This window comes from Heteronotia binoei, chromosome 10 (genome assembly GCF_032191835.1).
Source record: "Heteronotia binoei isolate CCM8104 ecotype False Entrance Well chromosome 10, APGP_CSIRO_Hbin_v1, whole genome shotgun sequence".
NCBI lineage: Eukaryota > Metazoa > Chordata > Lepidosauria > Squamata > Gekkonidae > Heteronotia > Heteronotia binoei.
This window is the reverse complement of record NC_083232.1, coordinates 65,501,263-65,517,952: the sequence shown is the minus strand read 5'-3', so window position 1 is coordinate 65,517,952 and position 16,690 is coordinate 65,501,263. Positions and strand designations below refer to the sequence as shown.

The following is a 16,690-nucleotide window of genomic DNA, read 5'->3' as shown; positions in this document are numbered from 1 at the left end:
CTTGATGAAGTCTGATACAATTTATGCTAAACTTCTTTTGCTGGAAAATGGCACCTATTAGATCAGCAACAATGTGTCCTGGGAAACCGAAAAGTTCCTCCACTGGTTTGTGAATATTGGCAGGTTTAATATCTAAGTGTGGTTTACTGGTTAGAGTGCCAGATTTGGAAATGGGAGGCCCATGTTCTAATTCCCATTCAGCCATGGAAGCTTGCTGGGGGACATTGAGCCAGTCACTCACTCTCATATAAAACTACCTCACAGGATTGTTCTGGAGATAAAATGAAGATAAGCTGCTTTAGGTCCCCATTTGGGAGAAAGGTGGGACATATAAAAAGTAAATAAAATTTTATAAATAAAGTTTGTACTTTTGAGTAGAGACAGACCTATTTGTCCTAGAGAGAGAGAGCAGAAAGACTTGGTTGACACACGATGCCTAATTATCACATTTTAAGATCATAAATACAGACAAATAGATGAGGGAAGGGATCCTGTTCTCAGCTCAAGGTGTATTGTTTTGTCTAGAAGCTCCCTTTCTCCTGATAGTAGCAAGAAGAGCAAGGATCCAATTTTCAGGAAGAGGACTTGTCTACTGCAGTCAAGGAGGTCAACCTGAAACAATTATAAAATGACAACAAGCAGATGCTTCTGATTTGGTAGCATAGGATCCACCTTTAAATTGGCTTTCAGTTTGGACCAGATAAGAAACTTTATCAACACAGAATATTTCAGCCCCATACTCCACTCGGATGCTTCAGGTTTACCCAGATGCTGGATGCTGACACATAGCAAGCCACCAGCAATGTTATCTAAATGTAAACATAGTTCTCTACCATTCATAAGATTGCAGATCTTATCCACCAGCCCCACTTGTAGCAAGTTTTTAAAAGTCTTTAAATGAAATCTATATTTTATACAGCTTAAATCTACAATTTCTTAAAATGGAATTCATTCGTTATTTATCATGTGGCAGGATGTAAAGCATTGTGAAAATTGTTTTATCCAAGCAGTAATTCTTCTCCCAGTGCCTCATAGACACAAAACTCAGATTTTTACTGTGCCATTCCAGATTCCCTACATGAACCTAAGGCTGTAATCTTGCATGTCCATAGATACGGGACAAAATCTTGTTGTTGAGGATTTTGGCCCTTCAATTAGTGTTCACTTTTCTATATTAAAGAACCGTGGGACAAATATTTGTCTTTTAAGTTATAAATAAATATCGTGCAGTAGGTTGCACACTATATTATTATGTTCTTGATCCAAGTGAACAGTCTTCATTGGTGTTAAGATACTCCTTCTTAACCCAGAAGATACCATCCTTTATCTCATCTGGAACTATAAAACACAGCACTGTTCTAATCACTATCAATAATAATAATAAAAAGGATTAGATCAGTACTATTCCCATAATGTTACTTGAAATGTAAAAACTGAATGTCAAACTCAGATATTGATCATATTTCCTTCAAAAAACAGCTAATAAATTATGCATAAGTTTTTGATATCTTTTTTAAACTTTCCCTGATTTAGAATGCAGTATTAGTTAGCTCGCTCAATCTGAGGATATGTTGTGGATATTATATTATGGTTTAGAGTGAAGTGAATGATCTTTGTTTTGTAGTTAAATTAGAGTGCCATCCAAAGTAGGTCTACTTAAATTCCTGCTCAGGCTTGCTCCCAGGAAAGTATTCTTAGGGTTGCACCATGAGTCTCCTTGACTAGGTGATCTGAGATCTATCCATGCAAGAGCCAAGTGCCATCATCAGGAAACAGACAACTGTGGTGGGAAAATGGAAGAGAGCCATTGGGCCCTGATTGACTTTAGGTCCCAAGAGATGGTTCCAAATAACTGTTCTTGGGAGCCTACTTGTATCTGTTACAGAACAGCCTTTATTTTTACCATGTTATTTTTAGCCATTGGCTCTGTTCCCGGGATGGAGCCAAACTGTCACACTAATCAACCATATCTATTTCTAGGGGGAGTGAGAGAGGTGAAAATATAAACAGTGTGTATATGTGCTTCCTTGATAGCAATATAAAAAATCATTTGGATTTAATTTATTTACATTATTGCATAATTTTAGTTATGTTATTATGTAAGTAGTTGTGTATTTAATTAGAAGAACTTTCTAGCATCTTCTGAAAGTTTTAAAAAAGAATTTCAAATTAGTGTTTGAAAGAGTTGCTCAATTGAAATTAATCTGCATGGAGCTGATAATTGATTGCATCTATGTTTTTTGTTACAGGGAATGGGCTAATCGAGCTTCATCTATTCATTTTTTGAGAGTTTTAATATGTGTAAGATTATTAATAAGAGATCCATCCTTTCAGGTTTGTTTGCTTATGAATTTCTTCCCTTATGCCATAAGATCTGAGCATAATATACCAGTATTTTCAGTCTGTAACTCATTGTTTGAATACCAGGACTTAAGAATAGCTACAGTTAATGCTAAATTAGCAATTTGACATGTGTCATTAGCAAAATCTAATGCTACTGTGCAATTTGGATAGTTGCATTCCAAACATTTTAGCACAGAACAGCTGTAAAAGCACAGAAATTTACTCTGGTCTTCCAGTGACTCATAGGTCCTTTCCAGATGTTTACTTATAGTACCATAAATGGCTATTTGTTTCTCTTTTAGTGGAAGTCGTCCACACAGCAGTCTCAGATGTTTCCAAGCAGTGCTTTAAAAAACTCCAAACCCTGTCATATCACCATGTGAAACGTTATGTGAAGCACTATAGTTTATCTGTAAACAGGATCCTGGGGTCAGTTTCCAACAAATTCCATGGTGACTAATTCCCACAAAATATTTCCAAGTTGAGGTGTACACCAGTTTGTTTGAAAACATCTGTCTGTGAGCAAAGAACATTACTTTCAGCATGGTACTTTGTGACACAGAAAAGCTGAGTTCTTCTCCAAGTCTGCTCATCTACTACTCATTGCTGTTGTTGAGTCTCCCATTTCCCTCCGCCTCGATGATTAAAGTTCCCTGAGGGTATGACAAAATGGATCTGGACCATGTTATTGTAGGGTATTTTAAAAAACTTTTTTACCTGGCTTATTTACCTATTATAAATTGTCTTGATTTGATTTATTTGATTTTTAGCCCACCCTTCCCACAAATGGTGTCAGGGTGGGGTACAACATAGTCATAACCATAAAGATGCATATAAACAAACTATCCACTACGATCTAATACACAAAGATGGCAACCAAAAATAATTCATATGTAGTCAGTCCCCTCAAAGGTGCTGTTTACCCTACAGAAGAAAACATTCATGTTGTGTTTTTGCTTTCCTCCCATAAAGCAAACAGTAGTTTGGAGGAAAGACATTTGGCGTGCAATCTTAAGCAGAGTTACACCCTTCTATGCTTGTTGAAGTCCATAGGCTTCGACGTGTGTGGCTTTGCTTAGGGTGACATGATTAGATTTGGAAAATGGTATGGAAAAAAGAATACAAACTTCTTCCCCCATTTCCAGTCCACCATCTCCCAATACCCAGTGTTGCATTTAACCTTTAAATAGTACCAGCAAGTGAAATTGGTCTCCACAGAGACCTGAAATAAAGGTGGAGTAAAGAAGTATATTTCTCACTCATTGGACCCATTCTGGCAATGGTTGAACATCATTTGCAATGATTACATTATGAACATTATGATTATACAGTGGGTAATAGTTGGTAGAGAATGATAGGTACACAGTGGGCAGTAAAGTCTTTGTTACTGAATTGCTAGGTGTGGCTGGGGTGAGACTGCTGGTGGAAGAAGTGCATGCTTTCTACCAATTGAGTCAAACTGACTTTAAAATAAATATGGTTATGATTGAGCTCAGTCTGTTTGTTAACTTAAAATAGCTAGACCTTTTCAATGCTAGTGAACCTAGACTTGAGTGAAACTGAAATTGAGAGAGTTCTCACAATTTTTTTTTTAAGTATGGCATACTTAATTTTGTTTTGTTTTTCTTTGTCTAGGAAACACTCCACAGTCTGGGTGGGATTGAACATTTAGCACAGGTGAAACACTGTCTTGCTGCAAATCTTTTGTTGTACATTAACTTAGATTTGTAAAGTCAAGAACTGATGTTACTATAAAACATACTAGCTTTGTTTTGTTTTAAAGAGGAGGGTCTATGATTCTGTGTCAACATGTGATGTTTCCAAGGGGGATATAAAACAACGACAGTTGTAGGTAAACTGGATTGCAACCGTGACTGCCCTTGTAATTTGATTAAACTCCAAGTGGCTTGCTTCAGAGAAAAGGGCATCTGTTTTGGTGATGGATGGAGTGAGAATGCAGATTTGCAGGGCCGGGCCATCTGGCATATACTTGCTGTTTAACTTCTACTGGACCAAACAAGAAAATGCAGATGCTGATATGACGCTCAAGCCAAGGGCAACCCCTCAGTCGCCTTATTTCGTTTCAGTGGTACTTGAGTGTGCTATACAGTTTTATGTGCTTGACACACCTAGCTAACATACTTTGATGTACTTATAGTATATACCAGTGCTGAAAGCAGTGCTAGGAAGCAACATCAAGGGAGGTTCTTTGTATGCCATCTTTGTAGACTGTTAAGGGCAACTCATTGGCCATTGTGTGAAACACAGTGTTGGATCAGATGAACCTCTGGTCTGATCCAGAAGAACTGTTCTTAAATTCTTATAGTGCAATTAGTATAGATAGGGTAAAATGAAACTAATAATCTAATCTGAAATGCTGTTGTTCATTAGCTGGTAAAAGGTGAATGAATTCTTAAAATTATGTTGATCTGTGTTGGAAATGAGATGGAGTATCAACTAGGTTTTCTTAAGTTCTTTCTCACCTCTTCCTAAACAGCAATGTATGCATTTTTTTGGATAAAAATGACTCCAGTATGTTCTTAATAATGCAGCATAAAATTGAATTGTACACGTTTGGAGCCTATAAACACACCCTTTGTGATAACCATTGTGTGTTTTCATAATTTGTGTTTGGTTAAGTCTGTGGTGGGATGTGAAATTAGTGTGCCCTCTACTGGTCACAAACATGTATGTTATTTTGAATTTAGATGTGCTTTATCATTCTCATGTTTGCTCACTCCGCAGTACATGGAAACAGTAGCAAATGACTATCTGGGATATGGAGAAGAACAGCACAATGTAGACAAACTGGTCAACTTGATGTGTGAGTTCTGGTTAATACATTCTCTATATCTATGTCTAACAGCTGAAATATACATAAAAACTCTTGACATGGTTGTCAAAGTGTTCCTGAGTTGCGATGTGATGCAGTTGTTGCAGTACAGGATGCAACACAGCATTAGCAGATTAAAAAGCAAATAATCACTCCGCTCAGTTTGCTATATTTGTGAGTTCTCTTATCTGCATATATTTTGTGGTGTGAATTTTTCGTCTCGTAATGAAATCTGCTAAACAGAACACTAGTTGCTATTTTGGATTTCTACTCTTACTTTTAAAAAGCTTTTATGAAAGCTGAGAGATTTATATAGTTTTCTTGCCTCCTCCACAGATATTTTTCAAAAACTATCTGCTGTCAAAGAACAAAGAGAGTGGGTTATAACCAGTGGGGCGCATAAAGTAAGTCCATTGTCATTGGTTAACTGATCAGCTCTTGTAAAATTTATAAGTGATTGATCCATTAAATGGTAGGTTGATGTATGCTACTGTATTTTATATGACATTTGAAGCTGTATTGAATGATGTATTCATCTTATTTATTTATTCAACCAGAGTAGCACACATGAAGGTTGCATGTTGTAAGGGAGCTCCAGCTCTAGCTGAATATTAGTGCTTTATCATGTGTTGTTCATTCAGTCCCATTCCCTCTGGTGTATTGGAATAAATTTACAGGCAGCTTTTCTCCAATTTCTCATGTTTTGTTGCCTGGAGGCAATTCATACTTAGACACTTGCCGTTATTGTCTATGCTGTTTCAAGTTGCCTTAGTATGCAACCAGCACCTGTGCTTCTTGAACCTCCTGGTTGGGGAGAGAGAGCATTTGCAGCCCTGCAGTTCATGTTTGGGCAGCTTCCTCTGTATCGTTCAGAAGTTCCTGTGTCATTGATCCAACCAAAGTTAAGTACTCCTGGGTCCCATTGATTCAGTAGGAAAGAACTAAATATAAGTTCATCAACCGTAAGGGAACATCATGCAGCATTATTTGACTTGGGTTATGCCCTAGGCTTGAGAATGTACTGTTTAGTCTATTCTATTTTTACTCTGCTTTTAGTCTGCCTTTCTTGCTGAGACTCAAGGTGGATTATAGGATACAAAACAGTGCAGACAAACAGCATAAGACAAACAGCCTGGGTTCAAATCCTCATAATGCTTATGTCAGTGTATAAGTTAGCAGATTTGTGACTGCCTTTGTCTGCCACTGCCCGTCCACTCCGATGAGCAATAGTTTTAACACAGCCAACACCACACTGTGTTCTTAAACTATATTCCTAGAGCGCCAGGACCTAGCAACAGTGATTCATGCAATGGTCACCTCGAGACTGGATTACTGTAATGCCCTCTACATGGGGCTGCCTCTGTGCTGAATCTGGAAGCTGCAGCTGGTGCAGAACGCGGCGGCTAGGCTGTTATTGGGGCTCCCAAAATGGGAGCACATACAGCCAGGGCTGCGTGGACTGCACTGGCTGCCAGTTACATACCGGATTCGTTACAAAGTGCTGGTTATCACCTTTAAAGCCCTATATGGCCGAGGACCTGCCTACCTGAGGGACCGTCTTTCCCCATACGAACCCCAGAGAGCACTGAGGTCAGCAGGGAAGAACCTGCTGACTATCCCTGGGCCGAAGGAAGTAAAACTGCAGAATACCCACACCCGGGCTTTCTCCGTCGTAGCTTCACACCTATGGAACCAGCTCCTGGAAGAAGTGCGGGCCCTGCGGGACTTTGAACAGTTCCGCAGGGCCTGCAAGACCATCCTCTTCGGGATGGCCTTCACCAACTAAAAGACTGAGAGACTGCTTAAACGGTTCTTACTATCTGCTGAAATAGCACCAAGATGTTAATTTTATTGTTTTATTGTTTTTAGAATTTTAATTAAATTGCTAGCTATTGTTTAAATCATTGTATAACCTACTGTATTGACTGATGTTGTTAGCCGCCCTGAGCCTGCCTCGGCGGGGAGGGTGGGATATAAATAAAATGATTGATTGATTGATTGATATACAAGGTTTTATTTTACGTATATACAGACTCTCCATCATAATGCTCCGCCAATCAATCATAGAATACTAAGAGGATAGTATGTACAGCATAACTTCATTAATATACAGTTGCTGCTAATTGCTGCACCAATGAGGAAACAGTGCTGAGTCACTCTGCACTTCTCATCTGATTACATCATTCTACTGGCTAGAACCAGTTCTCCTCTAACAGATTTTCCTGAGTCATCTACCTGACAGTAGCTGTCAGATCAGTAGCAATGCCTCATGCCTTACTGGTATTATTTCCTATGCCAACAGCTTAAGGGGTTGTTAGAATAAAATAGGGAAGGGAGAAGAACCACATATGCCACCCTGAATTCCTTGGAAGAAGAGCAGAATGAAAATATGCTAGATGAAAAGATATGAGTCAGTAAAAATTGTGCCTGTATTGCAACAGTAATGTTTATTTCAGTCATTAAAAGCAACATAGTTCAATTGTTTGCACTGACCCTACATGCAAACTGGATACCATGTCATGATATCACAACAATTTAGTCCCTCCAGAATATTGGTATGGCCTTCACATTTAACAGCTGATGAATGGTGTTTTGGATTTGTGCATTTTTCTTGAAAAATACAATGTGACCATATGCAAAGTCAGACCAGTCTGAGGTTATTATTTCAGTGGGCTGAGAATGGAGTAACTCTTAATAGGATTGTACTGATAGTCTTGTACTGATAATCATTGCATGCTAAGATTCTGACTGAGCATTAGAGACTCTGGAACTAGTTCACACACTCTGCAGAGGTACAGAGGGTCTGCAACCTTTAATGCTGTCCAAGCTAGTTTGTATATAGTAAAAAACGAACAAACTGTGTAACAGTTGTGTCAGTCCAAAAGCAAAATTCAAAAGCTTCATTCATGTGGCACCTTTTATTAGGATCAACCATGTGACATGTAAGAGTGTGTGAACTTCCAGGTTCTTTAGAATTCTTTTTCAGGGTGGGTATTCTACAAACATTTTTTTAAAATTCATGAAAATAATTTGGGGAAGGGAGAATGCCTTCGGGCACAATGTAAAGTCTGTTGAGGTCTGCATTGTGTGTTTAGATGCAGAGCAGATTCAGATGGTGAACCACCCTATTTCATTTGGTTGGTGCTGTTGAATAGCATTATGTGGATCATGCTCATTTATGCAACCACATCAGTGGAGCCAACTGACTGGCTCCTTCCCTCCTGAATGTTCATCTGGGAGGCAGCTTGGCTGGTCTGCCTAGCTACATGGTTCTTATAGTCACACATAGTCTTAGAGTGGGACTATAAGGAAACTAAGGAGGGAGAAGAAACTGAGGGAAAAGGCTCCTACTCTGCTACTTTTTTAAAATCTGTGGTCACAATTTAGAACCCTTATTGATATGATGAAGCCTAAAAGAGTGCTGTATTTCACATATTTGAACCAGATGTATGTGTTCTTTAGATCATCAAACAGGTAATTTTGTTTACCTTTACTCTTTCTTTCTTTTTTTTGCAGACTTTAGTAAATTTACTTGGAACCAGAGACAATAATGTACTGCTGGGTGCACTATTGGCTCTCACTAGCTTGGCAGAAAGGTATGTTCAGTCTGGTATGTTTTGCTTTTGTCTCTAATGTTTTAGTGTGGTTGCAGGAAAATTTAAACGAGACAAATACTGATAATCAAGCTTTACTCTCCAAATTGTGTAAACACTAACGATTGTGGCCAGATTTTTACCTTGTAGAAAACGGGGGGGGGGGGGGGGGGCTGCACCTTTTTTTACCTTTCCCCTTATTCATTTCTGTAGTAACTGCTGTATAAAATATAGATAGATGTCACCTGCACGTAAAAGCAATTTGATGATATGATTGCAGGTGAGTGAAACTTCCATATGCGCCTTTGCCATTGTGAAGCTTTTGTTTTAGTGTGCACATTTCTTAAAGTCTTTGGAGGCCATGTACTCCCTAATTATATAACTTCTGTGTAGGAACACATAACAAGCAACAGCTTTTCCCCACAAGAGTTCTTGCATGATTTTTTTTTAAAAATCTCCTGTTTGACTTTATATTTTTTCAGGCTTCTGATTTTAATCCTTTAAGAGCAGTGTGTTCTGTTTCTCCTTGGGTAAGGACCTTTGAGCCAGACATTTTTAATCGAAAAAAGTAGCCATGCTGTCAGTGCAAATACTGACTTATGCATATCTACTCAGAAACAAGTACCATTATATTCAATAGGACTTACACCCAAGGATTGCAACCTATGTTTCCTCCTGCTAAGTTGTTCCTTCCTATATCGATTGCATATGGATAGATTCTTGTGAGTAACAGAATCATTTGGAATAGTAGGATATGGTATGAGAGGGCAACGGTTGTTGTGGTGAATCTGGAAATTGGAGACCTCTTCTTGAATAAGTGATATTGCCTTCTGCTTGCACAAGAAGTCCTTAGTATCCAGGGCATGGTGTGCTAGTATTAATTCCAATACAGCAGAAAACAGCCAGTTAGAAAAGTGTATTCATTTTTCTTTGTATTTTGGGAAATATTTGTTTAATAAATTTTCAAAACTAATATGTAACAATTCTGCTTTTTAGTTCTGAATGCCGAGAGAGGATAAGTGAGCTCAATGTTGTTGAGAACTTGTTGGTGATACTAAATGAGTATGACTTCCTGTCTAAGAGGTAGGTCATTGAATTAGCTAGAGGTCATCTTCAGCTTACATTTGTGTTGGGAGTGGGAAGTTGTAAAGCACTTTCAAAGGTACCTCAGAGGAAAGCACAAGTTATTTTTTCAATTGCATGTTGAGGTGATGTGCATTGTTTGAGTAAACTGGAGTTCACATAATGAAAGTTGTTGCTTTGAATGGAGTACCATCCACCCTGAAACAACCCTGATCAGTACATACCTGAAAGCAGAGCGTTTTTTTGTAGAAGGAACTCCTTTGCCTATAAGGCTAAACCCGCTGATGTAAACCCGCTCCTCCAAGTGCTTACAGTAGGCCCAGTAAGAAGAACCCTGTAAGCTCTTGGAGGATTGGCTACATCAAGGGGGTGTAGCCTGATATACAAAGGAGTTTCTGCTACAACTGCCACAAAAAAGCCCTTCCCTGAAAGTGCCTTAAGTCTAAATGCGAAGGCAAAAAAATATGATTTCAGTATTATGTGTAAGGATGATGTAACTTGCAAGGAACCAGCTCAGTCAAGGAATTGGTTTCTGTGGCACTTAGCATTGCTGTTGCTTACATTAGTATTGTGAGAACAAAATATCCAGTCCTAAATTTAGACCCCTTTGTTTGATATTAGTTGGAAGAAAGTCAGTGAGCAGTGATTTTTTTTGGTTGACTATTATAAATAAGTGGAAAAGAAAGCTTTGTAGAACTGTTAATGTAATTGCTAATGTAAGTGTTTACAAATAAATGTAGGCTTGCTTTTAGCATTACAATTATTTCCTTTTTTACAAAAAAAGATTATTTAACTGTTATTATTTAAGATTTATTTAACTGTTTATTTAAGATTTATTTACTTATTTAAGATTATTTAACTGTTGAATGAAAAAAAATCAAGAATAAGTGTTTCATGTATGTTACTAAATCCAAAAAGGCCTACTGTATAATTCTGAGCATTGCAGTGATCATTTAACAGACATATTGTGTTTTAATTGCATACATAATCATTTGTGGACTGTCTCCTTCCAGGCTAACAGCAGAATTGCTCCGCCTCCTATGTGTGGAACCTCAAGTCAAAGAGCAGGTCAAAATGTATGAAGGTGTCCCCATCCTACTCACTTTGCTCCATTCAGATCACCTAAAGCTGCTGTGGAGTGTTGTTTGGATTCTGGTCCAGGTGTGCGAAGACCCGGACACCAGTGTAGAAATCCGTATTTGGGGTGGTATCAAACAGCTCCTGCATATTCTACAGGGGTAGGTTTCTGAGGAAGGTCTCAGTAAACAGGCACTGCCCCCTGTGCTGTTCCTGATTTTATAAAGAATAATCTTTGGATTGTGATGATGTTCTTGAAAAATAACACGGGTTTTCACAGCAATCTGCTCAACTTTATGTGAAGATTATTTCCCATTATGGTGCAAGGCCTTAGTTTTTATCTGTATGGTTTTATTGAAAGGTTTTCCAGAGTTTGAAATATACCAGAATTAATAGCAAAATGTGTTAGTATACTGATTTTTATAGGAAAAACAGAGCACTGTCAGTTCTGCTGCGGCAAAGTAGCACAAAAGGTTCAAAGTAGCACAAAGTAGCACAAAAGCCAGTGCACGTGTTAATGGCTCATTTAGATTGTAGCCTAAATATGCATTTTGGTTGATAACATGTAACATTGAATTGTGGCTTGTTCTAGTCCAGAAAAGTGTGGCTGGGAAGGAGGGAATGTGCAGCCCTAGGTGTGTCTTGAGTCTCATTTTCTGAAAGCAGGGGACACAGAATGTGCTTTAGGTTGACATTCTGCTGCTGCTTTCCTTGCTCTCTGAACACTCATCTTGCAAAAATGTTAACCAAACCCACAGAATAGTATGTTGAAACATAGGAAATGGATTCCCTGTCCTCTTTATTGAAGAGAGTATTTTTCATGCAATCAGAAGCTTCCTTACACTGGAGCAAATCATTGGTCCATCAAAGTCAGTATTGTCCACTCAGGCTAACAGTAGCTTTCCAGGGTCTCAGGCAGATGACATTTACATCACCTACCATTTGATGCTTTCAGCTAGACATACTGGGAATTGAACCTGGGACCTTCTGCATGTGAAGCTCTACCACAGAACCCCAGCCTCTCTAAAAGATACTTCCATTTTTAGAAGAGAAGCCAGTGATTTATACCAGTTCTTCCCTCCCACTGTGAATCCCCTCCCACTGTGAACCCCCATCTTTCTTACTATGTTGTTCCTGGGGGTACCAGGAACAAGACTGAGGGAGACTCAGTTACCTGTTGTGGGAGGGGGAAATGGAAAAGTTCCATTCAGTAATTTGTGAATGCATAGTGTATTTCCCTTTATAGCAGATACCTAGAAGTACATAGATCAGGCCTACAATATTCGGAGGTTCCAATGGATTGTATGTATTTATGGTATTTACATAGTTCACATTTTTATTTTATATCAATATACAGAATGAACTCCACATTTGACACTTTTCAGCTGCAAACATTTTAACTTTCATCTTATGTAGCTGTTGATGTAAATATATTTATCTGTTAAAATATATTTCTTTATAATGATAAATTCTTGAGAATTTCCCAAACACATTTTTATGATAGAATTATATAATCTAGACTAGCCTACCACATTCTTTCTTAAAATAAAGTAGATGTCGCTGTATTTTATTTTGTTGTTCCCAGCTCTCTTCATTCTGGGACTCACTGCTTCCTATCTAGAATCAAAGTTTTTTTTCCTTGTAAGAGAGTTAGTATTAACAGTCTCACATTTGTAGGTACACTGTCTGAAGGTCTATAAATACTTAGCTAAATTGTTAATGGCATGAATCATATTGTGTTTTATCTAAAACAGCAAATTCATGCAGATTGTCAGAGTGGTACTTAAGGATATATAGAGTACTAATGTTCTTTTAATGTAGAGGAAAATAGCCTCTAATCACTAGGATGGTTAATAGATATATCCTAAGTATTATTTATACTGTGATTGCACTTTTCCAGGGAGCGAAATCTATTTTCAGATCGTTCTTCCATTGGGAGTTTATCTAGTGCAAATGCAGCAGGAAGAATCCAACAGCTTCACTTGTCAGAAGATTTAAGCCCCCATGAGATACAAGAAAATACATTCTCCCTTCAAGCAGGTATACCATAATGCCTCTTATGCTTTGTGATAATCTATATAGAAGAGATTTGCAAAGGACTTATATGCTTGAGGATGCATTATACCCAATACGATACCATAAACAATACAGCTATAGTTGAAATCTAAATGATGGTAAGAATGGAAGCTTCAGAGCTGGCTTGATGCATGTAACTGTGTGACCTACTAAGATGCCATCCTAAGACTTTGTCTTTCTGTATTCTCTTGTTCCTGCTCAAATCCAAGTTTTGAAGTAGAAGTACTTACTATCTTTTTAATAATCTTTGAAAGTAGAATTCCCATTTAGTTGCCATAGCAGAAGACTTAAAACCTCATGCTAGTATTTGAACCCATCAAATGCCAAGGAATGAATAGATTGTGTACTTGTTGATATTTTTTATTTGCTTCTACAAATTGTATACATAAAGTACAAATTATGTACATATGATACCAAATTACAGACAATTATAGCTCCATAATAAGTGTACATGTATAATAAATGACACAGTCATGTAATTGTCACATCCATGCTTATATTTCCAGGTATTCACTTCACTTAAAACATTTTAGGTGTACCACGTAAAAATGTAATCTGCGAAGTTGTTTGAGGTGCATTTTATTTAAAATTCAGAAGACAGGCTTGATTATTTTGGCAACCAATGCTTATATGCAAGCAGATATTTCATATTTATAATGGTTTTTTCCAGCTTGCTGTGCTGCCATTACTGAATTGGTTCTTAATGATACAAATGCTCACCAGGTCATTCAGGTAAGAGGTCTTAATCTCAGTACCTTTACTCTGGAGGGCTAGTGTGGTGTAGTTGTTAGGACTGGACTAGGATCTTGAAGACCCAGGTTTGAATCCCCATTCTACTGTACAAGTTAACTTGGGCCAGTTCACTTTCATCAGTTATTTTAGTGTAACCTATATCCCAGGATTATCATAAGGGTTATCATAAATGGAGAAGCAAATGATGTTGGGTTCGTCTTCTCTCTCTCACACACACACTTTCACACAGTCACACACACACACTCACACACACGAAATATGAAAAGAATAAGGAATACTTTTTAAAATTCATTTTCAATGGTTGGATAGCACCACACTGGTAAGAAGTTTAGTATACAGCAGGCATTCTATAAATTTCAAGTGGAAGGAAGAAGGCATGAAGGATAACCAGGAAAGAGCTGGCCTGAACAGAGCCAAGTTGAGAATAGAAAAAGAAAACAGAGACCATGATTAAAAGGGAGTGTTGGTAGGATGAGGGTTGATAGGCAGAGATTAAAGAGGAAGAAAAACAGCAAGAAGAAAGAGTAGAAAAAAACATATCTGTGTTCTTGGGCCCCTTATAAAACCAGAATGGGTACCAAATAAGAATATTTGGAAGACCAATAAGAAGTAGGTAAGCCCTTTCCTTCTTTATGGCCCTGTTTCAAATACATCACATCCATCCTCACTCATTGGTTTGCATGCCTAGTTTCAAGTGAATTGATTGATAGATTCCCTTCCACAACCTTGACAATTAAACTTCATAGTGAAAAGTTATTGTTTACCTTTTGATTTCACTCTAAATCTATCTTGTTTAATGTATATTCTCTCAGGAAAATGGAGTCTATACAATAGCAAAGCTAATTTTACCAAATAAACAAAGGAATGTTCCAACAGCAAACTTATTGCAGGTAATTTTTTTTTCTTTATTAGCATCTTGCCACAGCATTTAAAAGTGATGCATGGTGTTGTATTATCTGTGGCTTTGGTATAAGATGCCTTTGCAGCTTCCCTTTTAAAGTTTTCTCTTATTTCTGATTATCTTGGATATAATGGTTCCTCCACTGGAAACATTTTTAGGTTGGAGACTCTGTGGTCTTAAAATGTTTTGTGTTAGATTGTTGAGACTTATTTGTCATGGTTTCTGAATCTGGTACGTAACTCTGAGGTTGTTTTTCAGTGTCTTGTATATAGCATTCATGGCGTCTGCATTCTGACATTTATATTGTTGGGCATAAGAACATAAGAGAAGCCATGTTGGATCAGGCCAGTGGCCCATCCAGTCCAACACTCTGTGTCACACAGTGGCCAAAAAAATTATATATATACACACACTTACAAATGATGCCTTGTTTGATAAAATAGATCTTGCAAATAATGCTTAAAGTATGTAGCCATTTTCCTAAGATGTGAGCAAGTAATATAGTGATGGATTCAAAATTGTGGGATCTAGCATTATTGATCAGTTGTTTTTCTGTTATACCTCTCAGAAGTTGTATATGGAAATTTGGAGGAAGTTCACAGATTACATTTGCGAAAAAAATGCAAAGTTCTGAAGACCATAGACTTCTCTGATGTAGAAATATTTCTAATAGAGCAACCAGTAACGTGAGAAACAAAAGAAAAGGATCTAGATTTATGGAATGTGAGGGCTAATCTTTGGACATTTTTGTGTGGCTGGCCTACATGTGAATAAAATGCGTGAAGTGAAATACAATTCATAGCAACCATCTTCACAGTCAGTTTGACTGCATCAGACGTTATGTCAAGCTGTAAAAACTGATAATGTACGAATGGAGCTTGCTATCATGCTCACACACTTCTCTCATTCCTCCTACCTCCATCCTCCTCCTTCATTGCATGCACAGAACATGACTGAAAACTTCACAAGTTGGAGTTTGATTAACCACTGCAGGCCAGGCTTTTAAACTGAGATTTAAGATTAGAAGTCAAGGTTACAGGGTGGGTGGGTGGAAAGGTGAGGACAAATCAAATTTATCCTTTGATGGATCTTGTTGTAAGGTGCCCTGAGCCCATGTGTGGGAGGGGGGGAGGTATAAATTAAATTTATCAAACCAAAGTGCCTACGTTCAGCCATCATGACAAATGGAACCTTGATCTAACTGAGAAGGTTTTATTCAGCCTCCGTGTGCAACAGGAACTGCAAGAAGAGAGCTGCATGGTGATAAGGTGTGTTAGTGCCTTGTTGTGAGGCAGCAGATCTTGATTTCCTTCCCCCGCCCCCTCTGAACTATAATCAATAGTTTTCTTCTGGCATTAAAATGTTTTCATAGTACCACATTTAAAATAGAGCAAGCTTTCAGGCCTCTTGGTTTAGAAGCAGTTGCTTACTCAGTAAGCTGCTAGGCTGATTGTTCAAACTAAAGGCAATGAAATGCTTTAGCAATCCTGCATGGAAGTACCTTTAATGTAAGCATTTTCTCCATTCCTCCAGTGTTATGCCTTTAGAGCCCTGAGATTTCTTTTCAGCATGGAAAGGAACAGACATCTTTTCAAAAGGTATGCAAATGAAATTTTAAGAAAGATTATACTCTAAAAAGGTGCAGTTGCTTTACAACAAAAAGCCCACAAGTTAATACTTATCTTTAGTCTTAATTATAGACAATGTTTTCAGGCTGGAATAACTGAAAATGAAATTGGGTGGTAAGATACGCCACAGTAGTCCATAAGGCCTCTTACAGAGAAAATGTAACAACACTTCAGGAATAAGACTCTTCTTGATAGCTCCATATTGAGACTGTCACTTTTTGTTTGCTTTAAAAAATTGGCATCTATTCCTTTGTCAAATGTCACCAAATTGGCTTATGATGGAATAGAGCCAGGGAAGGGTGTAATTGAGCCAGCTCAATTAGGGGTATAATAAAACAGTAGTTCCCAACCTAGTGGACTATAGTAGGAGCTGAGCTGACTTAAAAACTTGAGGTATCATGTT

General features: G+C 37.9%; 1 protein-coding gene across 1 annotated transcript in view; it reads left to right on the top strand.

Annotated features, from left to right (window-relative positions):
- NEK10 (NIMA related kinase 10) overlaps positions 1-16,690 on the top strand; it is a 117,137-nt gene that overhangs the window by 6,487 nt on the left and 93,960 nt on the right. The window contains exons 5-15 of the mRNA XM_060248807.1: positions 2,250-2,334; positions 3,979-4,020; positions 5,089-5,167; positions 5,513-5,580; positions 8,693-8,772; positions 9,766-9,852; positions 10,866-11,090; positions 12,830-12,969; positions 13,676-13,737; positions 14,571-14,648; positions 16,193-16,257. Of these exons, the coding sequence (XP_060104790.1) occupies positions 2,250-2,334; positions 3,979-4,020; positions 5,089-5,167; positions 5,513-5,580; positions 8,693-8,772; positions 9,766-9,852; positions 10,866-11,090; positions 12,830-12,969; positions 13,676-13,737; positions 14,571-14,648; positions 16,193-16,257 (1,011 nt within the window). The remainder of the gene's footprint in view (positions 1-2,249; positions 2,335-3,978; positions 4,021-5,088; positions 5,168-5,512; positions 5,581-8,692; positions 8,773-9,765; positions 9,853-10,865; positions 11,091-12,829; positions 12,970-13,675; positions 13,738-14,570; positions 14,649-16,192; positions 16,258-16,690) is intronic.